The 12,109-nt window shown below is 41.9% G+C and overlaps 1 protein-coding gene across 1 annotated transcript in view; it reads left to right on the forward strand.

The window, feature by feature from the left end:
* The window catches only part of TMPRSS5 (transmembrane serine protease 5), an 819,938-nt gene that overhangs the window by 299,387 nt on the left and 508,442 nt on the right, over positions 1 to 12,109 (forward strand). The window contains exon 4 of the mRNA XM_044081066.1: positions 6,671 to 6,806. Coding sequence (XP_043937001.1) covers positions 6,671 to 6,806 — 136 coding nt within the window. The remainder of the gene's footprint in view (positions 1 to 6,670; positions 6,807 to 12,109) is intronic.

Raw genomic sequence — 12,109 nt, forward strand, 5'->3', positions numbered from 1 at the left:
TGGCGGGGGTGTGGATATGTTGATCCAAGGCATTGGAATTTATGAATTCCAGAAAACGTTGAGCAAAAGAATTGGTACATGAGTAGTTTTCCCAGTTAATGGTGGGGTAGTTGAAATCACCCATTATTAGGGTGTTAGGTTGTACCCTAATATTTTCCAGCATATCAAGAAATGAGAAGTGGGAATCCTGGAGCATGGTGGGAGGATCTATAGCAAGCTACAATTTGGACTGCGGTCTTGCCCAGAGTTAATTGCACTTGGATAATCTCAGATGCATTATGCTGAGCAACTAGCCTGGAGGTGTGGATATCCTTAATGAATATGGACACGCCTCCACCTTTAGTGTTTCGGTCCAGGTTAAGTGGCCAAAAGGTGTGGTATGAATTATAGCCTGGTAATGTAGGGGTGCTGTCTGGAGCCTTGAACCAGTTCTCTGTCGCTGCACAGATGTCTATTTTCTCCATTTTGAGGAGTGCCTCGAGTGACTGCATTTTGAGGTTTAGACTTATAGCATTGAGGAGCATAAACCTCAGATTTTGCTTGCTTGTACCTAGTACGGTGGTGAATTTGTCATTTGAACCTTGCCTAAAAAAGGCACTATAGGGGTGGCAAGAGCCTTAGCCAGTATCTGGAATCCCAAGGGCGACAGGTGCAGGCCATCTCTGGCAAAGCATCATGGTCTGTCTGTCATGTAATCCCAGGCAAACAGATACTGGATCCCCTTAGAATGACACCAGAAGTTTAGCCAATTTTTGAAGTCAGTCATTTTGTCCTTGTACTATGGTATCATTCTAGGTGATGGCAGGATGTTCCTCAGGGCTAGGGTCATACCTGCCTGGGCTACAAGATCGCACAACTCTTCCATGTCTCTTTTCATGTAGTCCAGGGTGGTACGTCTCAGGTCATTCACACCAACATGGAAAATGACAGAGTCATATTTGTACTTGTTGTGGAGTGACCTGAGTGCGTGCATTATGTGGTGGATCCTGGCACCTGACAGGCAACTGACATAACTTTCTCGTTGTTTAGCCTGGTGAGTGGAACATCAGTGTGCCTGACTATAGAGTCACCTATGACTAGAGTGTTGGGTATGTTGTTATGCCTTATGGGCTGTGATTGAGTGGCACACTGAGTTTGTGGGCTATGTGTCACTTGGGTTGTGTTGGGGGTGGAGGTTGCTTGTGTTTCTGCTTTGGAGGTCCCTCTTGCTTGGGCAGATTTTTATTGAGAGCCTGTGTGAATGTAGGTGTGTGTTTTGTGTTTCTATGTGTGTGTTCTGGTGGTGTAGGTTTTGAGGGACTATGTGATGAGTGTGGTGCGGTGCAAGTGTTTACCTTCTCCTCTTGACTGTCTAGTTCAGTCTTGGGTGAAGAGAGCTTTGCTTCCTGTTTGGCTATATAAGTGCATCTCTCACAGGTTGTAGTGTTGGGTGGAAGGAGGAGAGGGTTGTCTGTGTACATGAGGCAATTGCTGCATTGCCCCAAGATGCCCAGATTCATCAGGTAGACAGGAGTAAACACCGAGAGCTGACCCTTAGACATGCCTGGATAGGTCTTTATTTATCAAGTACCAAAAACTGTTTTTATTTATTTATTTATTTCCAGTTTGATTACCGAGGGACTCCACTGGGCCCAAAGGACCCGTTTTCAGTGGAGGCCCAGGGAGAAAAGTTCCAGTAAATATAATACATTACAAATATAAGAGATACAGCGATACATAGTATAGCACATACAGAGAGATACATAGTATAGGACAGTTTACAAAATATGCACAGAGTAACACAGTCAAACCAAATAGCTTATGGCTGTTCAGAGGGTTATACAACTACATTTAAGCAAACACTCTGCAAACACTCTAAGAAACACACCAATAAAATAAAGGTAGAAAACACTTTACATGCACTCATTTATAGTATGATGCTATTTACAAAATATACACAGTTGTGCTGTGTGATAAGTAGCTTCAGAATTGTTGAGAGCGTAGACACACTCATGGTGAAATAACTACAGGAGATTTAGAGAGGTTAGGAACCTGTGAGAAAACCTCCTGGGGGCAAATAGTTAGATAGATTTAGGTAGGTTGAAGACAGGTACATTTCCATTTAGTGGACAGGTGTTTGAAAAGCTGGGATTTAAAATTATCTGTGTTTGGTATAGTTCTTAGAGTAGAGGGAAGGGAATTCCATGTCTTGCCTATAGAGAAAGAGAGGATAAGTTGGCCAGCAGGATGTTTAGGCTTGTAGATAGCAATTAAGTTTTGAGGTTCAGATCTGTGAGTTCTGTTGGGGGTGTAAGGGGGAAGGATATTTGCTAGAGCAGGGCATTTACTAGGGTGAAATATAAGTCTGTGTGCAGTGGTGAGTTGGAGGTCATTTAGGTAGTTTGGGAGTTCTAGCCAGTTCAGAGATTGTAGGGTAAGGTAGTGATGGGTGGAATTTCTGGATTTGGTGGTAAATTTAGAGATTTTTTTTATTATAACAGTTTTCTAGTTTGGAGAAGATAGAGGCAGACAGGTTGGTTAGGAAAGAGGCTCCGTATAATAAGGAGGGAAAAAGATAAGTAGTGGCCAGAGTTTGCCTAGTGGAGTTTGAGAAAAAGCAATTATTCCTGTATAGCACGCCTAGTTTTTGGTGGGTTCTCTTAATATTTTGCTGAATGTGGATGTCAAACTTGAGGTATTCATCAATAGTAATGCTGAGCAGTTTAGCAGAGGGAACCACTTCTATAGGTGATAGGCTTGCCACCCCTCCGTTTTCTTTCCGGACTATCAGGAAATCAAACTGATTCTCTGGTAGTCATTCTGTTTCAAAAGGAAACAGACTATCGGAGTTTATTTACTATGCTTTTTTTACAGAAAAGCATAGTAAATCAGCCAAAAGCAGGTGGCGAGAACGAAAAAAGAGGGAGTTCCTGTTGAGTGATGCTGTCGTGACATCACAAAATAGGAGGTATGCTGGCGGGAGAGGGGGTTGGGGTGGGCGGGGTTACTGGTGACGCGAGGGGCGTGGCTTTTCTCCGGTTTTAGCCGTGAAGGAAGGTGGCAACCCTAATAGGTGAGTTGGATTGACTAAGGACTTTGAAAGTACATTAGTTGTAGGAATAAGTCTGAGTGGGGGGATAAAATCTTTGATTTATTAGCATTGAGAGAGAGGTGGTTTTGGCGCATCCATTCTTCGGTTATTGAAAAAGCAGTTTGGCTTATGTTTCGCAATTCAGAGAGGTTAGAGGCAGAGCACACTAAGGTTAATCTTCTGTGTATTGAATGACTTTAGGAATGGCAGTGTGAAAGTTATTGGTGAAGATGTTAAAAAGCATAGGCCCAAGGATGGATCCCTGTGGTACACCAGTTGGGGTAGGTAAGAAGGAAGAGGTGGAGTTATTCCATTTTACTGCTTGAGATCTGTCTGATAGGTAACTGGAAAACCAGGATAAAGTGTCTGGTGAGAGATGAAGATTTGAGAGATGAAAGAGAAGGTGTTTGTGGGAAACAGTATCGAAAGCTTTAGACAGATCAAACAAAACTGTAGAAACCAAGTGTCCTGAGTCTCGGCTTGATTGACAGTTTCTAGGAAAGACAGTAGAGTGGTTATAGTGATATGGCCTGGGTGGAAGCCATGTTGGGTAGGTGTAGGAAGATGGTTTGGGGTAAGAAAAGGCATAAGTTGGAGGTGGATGCACATTTCTAGAATTTTGGAGATTGGTGAGAGCAGAGCAATAGGACAGAAGTTTGAGATGTGTGTGTTTTTGCCTCCTTTGTGAAGAGAAAGAATATAAGCTGAGTGGCAGAGTTTGGGGGCATATGATTCCTTTATGGATCTGTTAATAATGATGCTAACTGGGAGAGCTATTCCATCAGCAGCACATTTTAGGAAGGAGGAGGGAATATTGTCAGGACCATTAGAGCAAGGTCTAAGTTTAGAAAGAAGTTTTTTTATAAAGTTAGTGGAGACAGGTTTGAGCTCAAACATGAGGAGATGGCAGTTAGAGGAAGTAGATGGAGAAGAGTGAGGGACTGGAGGGTTATTGTTGGGGAAAGTCTTCATCAGTTCAATAATAGTTTCTATGAGAAATTAGTTAAATTCAGAGCCTAGCTCAAGGTCGGATTTGCTAGGGTCAGGACAGGGGTTATTCTTGGAGCTGGGATTAAGAAGTGAGTTTACTGATTTCCAGAACTTCTTGGGGTTTTTATTATTATTAGACTGGAGCTTGATATAGTAGGATTTTTTTTGTAATGGTGATTAGCTGTTTTGCAAGGTTACAGAGTTGTTTGTATTGGAGCAGGGTATTGGGCAATTTGTTGTTTTGGTAAAGTTTCCATAATTTGTCCCTTTGGAGTATAATTTGTTTTGTATCTTTGGCTAACCAGGGAGCTGTATTAGTCTTTATCCCTTTGTTTCATAGTGGGGCAAGAGAGTTTACAGTATCTAAGCAAGTGAGGAAAGTTGAGTGCTGTAGTAATTTGTAGCTTATTTAGTGCTTACAATGAGTTCTGAACAAGTGCTGAGCTCAAAGAAACAGATTTGATTGCTAAAACTAAAAAAAACTGGCTAGTTCTAAGGGAAAATTCGAAGAGCAGACTTTATGGTGCTGGGAATACTTTACAGTGATGCAACTTTTTTTTTTTTTTTTTTTAAGATAAGCTACCTAGTGCTTTTGGGGGCTCAGAAACTACTAAATTCACCTTTTTAGTATGTACACATGTATTCCTGATAGTACTTGGATACCTGTAGGAATGCATTTTAGTTAACCAGTTAATTACATATTCTTTGAAAATGGTTTCCCTTCAGTTGCTTGTGGTCCATTTCCTTGGATTTTCTCAGTCTGAGCACAGCCCTTGAGTACGTATTTCCTCATTCTTGTGTGATAACATTTTGATGTAACTGTGTTTTTTCCTCATAATGGTGTGCATTATTCTGTTACTGAGGTTACATAATTGAGATAGGTCCATGCAGTTTTCCATTATTTATATATTTTATATTTCCTCCAATTTTGGAGTGAGCATAATAAACTAGGGGGGTATCAGGGTAAATCTCACAACTGTTGCTGTCTGGGTGGTTTAGGGTGGTTTACCCAAAAAGACTATTGTGATATAAATACATGTGCTTAGATGTTTTATGTACTGTAGAGAAAAGCTTTCAGTAAATAAGTCACAATAGTTTTGTCTTCAGGAGTTGCAATTCAAACTGTTATATGGGAAAGTCTGAAAATGGTGGTAATGTTCCTTAGGATTTTTTCTGATCGTTATTACATAATCCTGTGGTAATATTACACAGAATTGTGCTGGTTACCATTACATTTTTTTTGCTGACTTTTGATCGCCATTTTGTAAAGTACTGACATTAGCACATTATGCCTTGCTTCATCAAAGTTGCAACAATGAAACACAAATGTCTGACAACTGAATGAATTGGATCAAGGCTATAAGCTGCTAACAAGTTCCTTTTGTAGCTGTGGTAGCCCTGGGTTTCCTTCCTTCAGTTTCCATGTGTCAGCTCCACAGCTCTGAATAAGTGACTTGATCATATGTTCCTAGGTGCCACCCAAAAAAAAAAAAAAAACACGTTTCTAGTTGGGTTACCCACTTAACAAGTGGATAAAATAAATAAATGCCAGCCATGAAGAATTGTCCAGAGTGTATATATGCAAACATATGAAGATGGTGCAAAGGAAGAATTGTAATCCAAACACCATGTAGCTGGTCCTGCTGTTCCTCTACATAAACCTGTTTTTCATCTGTCCCACATGCCTCTAACACCCTGTCAATAAGCATTTAACCACCCCCTTGTCTAATATATTCCAAAACCCATCCACATTTAGTTCCATTTCAATTTCCACCTGCATCCTTCCCTTCCTTCCCTCTATTTTTCTTAAATTCTCTACCACTTAGATTCACTAAGGTATTGCAATATACGTCCTTTGCTCCCCAACCCTTTCCTTTGTTTCATCTATAAGTATATTCCTATTAGCTTGTTTGAGCATATAAATATGCAATAGACAGAGCCAATATCTGTCCAAACATTTGTTTGAACTGCACTCAAAAGAAAAAAGATGAGCCACTCTCAAGAAAAAACAGTACCATAGAAAGTTTTCTTTCTTTTTTAATTTCCATGCTAACAATTGCCCAAGAAAAGTATGGATATTTAACAGGTATTCAGGAGGTTAGTCTGCTTTAATCTATTTCTTGTCTTGTGTGTGTGTGTGTGTGTGTGTGTGTGTGTGTGTGTGTGTGTGTGTGTGTGTGTGTGTGTGTGTGTGTGTGTGTGTGTGCGTGCACACGTCAAGTTTTAATTTTGTTTTAATTAGCTATGTGTGTCTTTTCAGACTTAATGGAAAGCTTTGATCTTGTTAATTGGTTTATTCAAGGTCAGACTGCATTCAACTGGAAACTGTGGGAATCAAGTTTACCGCATGATGAGAAACATCAGAGTAGGGTATTTATATCTGGTAGGTAAAAGAAGCGTCCATCAGGGATCCTTTCTTCCCAGTTGTTGAAACACTGAAATATTGCCATGTAATGTTAGAAATGTTATTCACATTTCTAATCAGGAAAAGGGTATGTCTGGCTGATATGTGACATCTAGAAAGACTCAAGATTGTTACACAGTATTATTTTTCTATAAGGTTTTCATACTCATAAACATCAGAAAAGAATCTTAACAAATGGGTTTTAGTTTCTTTCAGAATAAGCACAGTCGATTTCTTGCTGGAAGTGAAGATGGAACCCAGACCAATGTGGCTTCTAGTTTGTCATGAAGGATGGGACTCTTCCTTGGGTACAGATATTTGCAGGCATCTTGGATATGTAAGGTAAGCACTTGTATTCTGCAAACAAGAATTGCAAAATTAGATGTATTATAGTGAACATTATAATATGATTGAAGACAGTACTCAAAAGAACATTTCAGCAGCGAAATCAGAAAAGGCAATATTCTACTTTCTTCACCCACTACTCTACCCGGGATCCTACTTATATACAGGTGACCTTTACTCCTGTGATACCTCTGTTTAATGTGCTCCCACATCTATCATCATCACTTTTTCTATTAAACTAGTTCAATCACTGTGCTATAATTTGTGCATTAAAAAAAAAAATTCTGGTACTTATTGCAGTGGCAGCCTTTGTCTTGAAAAAAAGAACATTACTGTTCACAGTCCATCCTTCGGGAGTGTGTGTGTGTGCATGTGTGCGTGTGTGCGTGTGTGTGTGTGTGTGTGTGTGTGTGTGTGTGTGTGTGTGTGTGTGTGTGTGCGTGTGTGTGTGCGTGTGTGCGTGTGTGCGTGTGTGTGTGTGTGTGCATGTGTGCGTGTGTGCGTGTGTGTGTGTGTGAGAGACAGTCTATTGTGTCCTCCAGCAATTGGCATTATCCTGTATGGTATTTCATTTATATGGTTCCTTGTGCAAGCTTTCATAATTTCTGTTGCCTTCCAAAGGGCCATTTATTTTTGTCAGTGCCCTCATGTATGCCTCAGAACTAATCACAGTATATTAGACACTACATTAATAGTTATCAATACATCTGCAAGGTCAGTCATAACTGATGGGATTTCCTGCCGTGGAAGCCCTTTCCAGCCCATCCTGAAGCTGTCAGATGCCCAGACCATCATCAAGACATCTGGATATAAAGGGAGTCAGCTAGTTCCATAACCTCGGTTCTTTCTTCCCATCAGAGCCTGAAGAAGAGTGCTAGTCAGTGCAGTCTGTCCACACCAGAGAAGGAAGACATCTTAAGCCAAGTTCATCATTGGGGAGCTTTTCATCTGTTTCTTGACTAATGTCAGAGAATGTTAATAACCATCTCCACTGTGGCAGGCAGATACCATACATGTTTGGGCCCAGAGCAAGATGCTCCTAACTGTCAGATCTATGCTTGTTTTGACAGCAGAATAAGCAAACATAGAACTGAGATTTTAGCTAAGCACTTTAGCAAGTCACTAGGGCCTTCACTTACTATGTCTTCTGCCAGTTGAGCTGAGGTTATCTCCCTAGGTATAAAAAGGAAAAGCTCCTGAAACGTAGGGTTCCAGGCAATGCTTGTTCACCATCTGCCAGTCCAACTAGGCTTATTACCATTCAAGAAGGTGAGATGCCGTTGAGTCCTCTCCGACGACTGAGTTTGTGACACTGGCCTCTTTCAAGACCCATGCAGAGTCTGATATGCTACCAGGGCCCTCTACTTCTGTACAAGCTGTGTAACTTAGCTCATGAGTTGGGTCCAGAGCATAGAAATGGTCAGTGACTTCCCTCAGGTTCAACTTCCTCACTTCAGCCACAGTTACCCTACTAAACACTGGTCCTTTCCCGCATCCCAGTCTTAGCCTAGACATAACAGACCTTGAAGGGAAAGGAGTCAATGTCAGCACCAGCAACAGAGATAGTAGCAAGCAGATTCCAGTAGGGCTGTGGGATCCCACCAACAGGAACCCAGCAGGGAACAATCATGACTCTTCCATAACACTCCCTTTCCCCCTCCCCTCAAGCCCCCCTCCCTTCCTAACCCCTCTCAGCCTGGGAAGACAGTTGCCCTTCCTAAAGAAATGGACTCTCATCATGCTAAGAGGTTACAAACTTAATTTCAAACAGCCTCTGTTTCGATCAGGTTTCCCAGATATTCCATCAAACCAACTGACAGAGGCCTTAAAGTATATATAACTCCTCTGTACTCTAGTTCCTGTGGAACCAGTACCAAACTCATTACAAATAAAAGTTTTCACTCAAGGCTTTTCCTAGTCCCCAGAAAAGAGGGTATCTACAGTCCAATTCTGGACCTTTCAAGGCTCTACCAGTTCTTGCAAGTACCAAAATTCAAAATGCTAACCCTTCAAAAACTACTGCCCGTGATCTCTTCCAACGTTTTCATGGTAACCATAGATCTAAAGGACACATATTTCCAGATTCCCATTGAAAAAAATCTCACAGGACATTCTTAAGCTTCAGAGCAGGCGTGAGGCATTACTGATTCTGTGCTCTAGCCTTTGAATTATCTACTACACCCAGGATTTTCACAAATACCTAGCCCCAGTGATAGCCATCTGTAGGTCAAATGGCATTCAGACTCACCCCTGCATAGACAACAGTCTCATTCAGGCAATAGAGCTAAAAAAATCACATAGCAGATTTACTTTATATCCAAGTGATCCTGGCTTCACTGGAGTTTACCATCAATACCCAAAAGTCTCAAATGATCCCATAAACAGGATTGTGTTTCTGGGGGCTTTGCTGGACTCATCACTTCAGAAAGCCTTCCTTCCTCCAGACATGGTCACCTTTCTAGCTCTCTATTTCCAAAAGATTCTTCTCTGGAACTATCTTACAGCCAGAGGGTTCCTCAGAGCCTTGGGTTACATGGCCTCTTGCATCCTCATGATCCCCCTGGCCAGACTACATATGAGGAAGCTGCAGTGGCACCTAAGAAATATGTGGTGCCAACATTCCCAGTTCCTCAACTTCAGGGTGAAGCTTCTCCCTTGTCTCAAGACCTGGTGAGCCCAAGCATGCTCCCTCAGCCTGGGCCTTCCCTTCAAGTTCATCTCTCAGGACCAAAATTTGACCACAGATGCCTCAGAAATATCCTGGGGAGACACTGCAAAAACTTAGAGTCAGGGCAGATTGGACTCCCAGTTCAAGAACAAACATATCAACCTAAAAGAACTATGGCAGTCCAAAAAGGTCTGCTTGCCTTCAAAGACCAATGGAAATAAGGAGTACTCCTTCTAAAGACAGGCAACACCATGATTATGTGGTACATGAACAAGTGGGTGGGGGGACTCAATCTCACCCTCTTTGTCACCTAGCCATGGACCTTTGGGAAACTACAAACTCCCTAGACCTGCACCTCATCACACAGTACCTACCAGGAGAAACTGGTGGATCATCTAAGCAGGAGCCTATCAGACCCTCTCAAGTGGTAACTGTATCAGGACATTTTTGTCAGCATAGCCAAGGAATGGGGTGTGCCACAGATAGACCCTTTTGCCACCAAGGAAAATGCTCACTTGAAAAAGTTTTGTTCAAGGACCAATACAAGGTCAACCTGGAATATATATGCCTTCTCCTTCTCTTTCCCTCGGACAGGCCTATTCCTCTATGCCTTACCCCCAATACCCTTTCTCCCCAGTGTACTGCTGAAGATAAGGGAAGAAGAGCCAAGGGTCATTCTAATAGCCTCAGACTGGCTAAGGCAGCACTAGTATCTTGTAATTTTCAATCTAAGCAAGAAGGAACCATGGTTGCTGCCCTTAGCAAGTAGACCTATTAACACAGAACAAGGATGCCATCATACATCCCAACATGAACACTCCCAAACTGACAGCTTTGATGAGCCCTTGACCCCCTGAAGTGGGACATCCCTTGACAAATAGGTCCTGGACATTCTAAAAGAAGCCAGAAAACCTAGCACAAGAAAATATTACTCCACCAAATGGAAATTTACTATATGGTGCAACAAAAGGAACAGACCTCTGCAAGCTCAGCTGCCTCTGATCCTTTCATACTTATCAGGACTTTTTGTCCATGGACTTTCTTATTCCTTTATTAAAATTCAAGCTTCAGCAATTTCAGCTTATCTGATTACTCAATCCCCTTTCTTCTCCCATCCTCTCATGAAACAGTTCCTGAGAGGGATTATCCACATTAGACCCCCGAGCAAACTTCCTGTTCCCCCATGAGATCTCAGTTTTATTCTGGAGAAGCTCACCCTCCCACCTTTTGAACATACTGCTTCCACAGACATTAAATTCCTGACCTGGAAGACAGCGTTCCTGCTAGTCATTACCTCATATAGAAGAGTCTCAGAAATGCAAGCCCTTATGTGTATGGAACCTTTCTTCACTTTCCACCCAGACAGAGTCTCTCTTAGGACCAACCCTTCCTTTATGCCTAAAGTGGGTACAGACATCTCTCTAAACCAGGCCATCCACTTGCCTTTCTTTTTTTCTAACCCTCAAAACAAAGGGAAAAGAATCCTCCATACTTTGGATGCACATAGGCAACTGTATTACTACTTAGACAAAACAAAGAATGTCAAGAAGTCTAACCAGCTTTTTCTGGTTTTTGCCTGTAGCTCTGATGGGAGACGAGTTTTTAAAGAAACAATCTCCAAATGGATTTCCCACAGAATCGTGTTTTGGTACAGCCATCATGGAAAGAAGCCTCTAGGCTACTGTTACATCAACTGCTTTTCTAAAAGAGGTGGCCACTAAGGACATTTTGGAAGCTGCTATGTGGTCCTTTGTGCATATATTCACCAAACATTATCACCTTCCAACTTTCTCCAAGTACAGAGCAGGGTTTGCCACTGCCATTTTGCAGGGCATCCTTTCCTCTTCTTAATCTTTGCACCCACCCTACATTCCGCTTTGTGAGTCATGCCATCAGTTATGACTCCAATAGTGAAACACAAAGAACATAGTACAGTTGTGTGCACCTGCCATTAATGCAGATGTTCCACTGTATTCACTGTTGCAGCATTCTTCCCCTCCCTCCTTCCCCTCTTTCTCCTTTCTTCATGGGATTGTGGTGGTTATTCTCCTCTCTAGTTTGAGGTTGTCCCCCCTCCTCTATACATACCCTGGAGTTTCTCAGCTTAAGCCCTTCATCTTAGAGAGCTGCTGGGGGGGGTCCTATCTTTTGGAGGCAGAAAGTACGGAGCTTGTGGCACTGGCTGATTCCCTTTACACCTAGATGTCTTGATGTCACTCAGATCATCAGCCGGCTTCAGGAGGAAGAGAAAAACTTCTCTGGTAGCCAGGCCGGCCAAGGACTTCCATGACAGGAAATCCCATTAGTTATGACTGCAAAAGTGAATCTCCTTGAACATCTACATTTATGGTAAGTGTACACAACTGTACTTTTTAACTTCAGTGATCACATATGTTTGAATAGTTAGGACAGAAAAGAAAGTGTAACAACAGAACTAGTAAAATTTAAAACTGAAGATGCAGAACAGTTCTTAAAGCATACACAAATCCTGAGCTAACAGTGAAAGAACTTTTTAGAACACTGAACTCCACAAGCAGATGCTGGGTGTCGTAGAGTTTGCAACTAAGAATAGGTTTACTGTATTTTGATTTTTGAGCCATCAGTGTTTGAGTGATACTATACAGTGTAAAGA

This window comes from Protopterus annectens, chromosome 8.part0, assembly GCF_019279795.1.
Source record: "Protopterus annectens isolate FY-2018-M chromosome 8.part0, PAN1.0, whole genome shotgun sequence".
Classification (NCBI taxonomy): Eukaryota; Metazoa; Chordata; order Ceratodontiformes; family Protopteridae; genus Protopterus; species Protopterus annectens.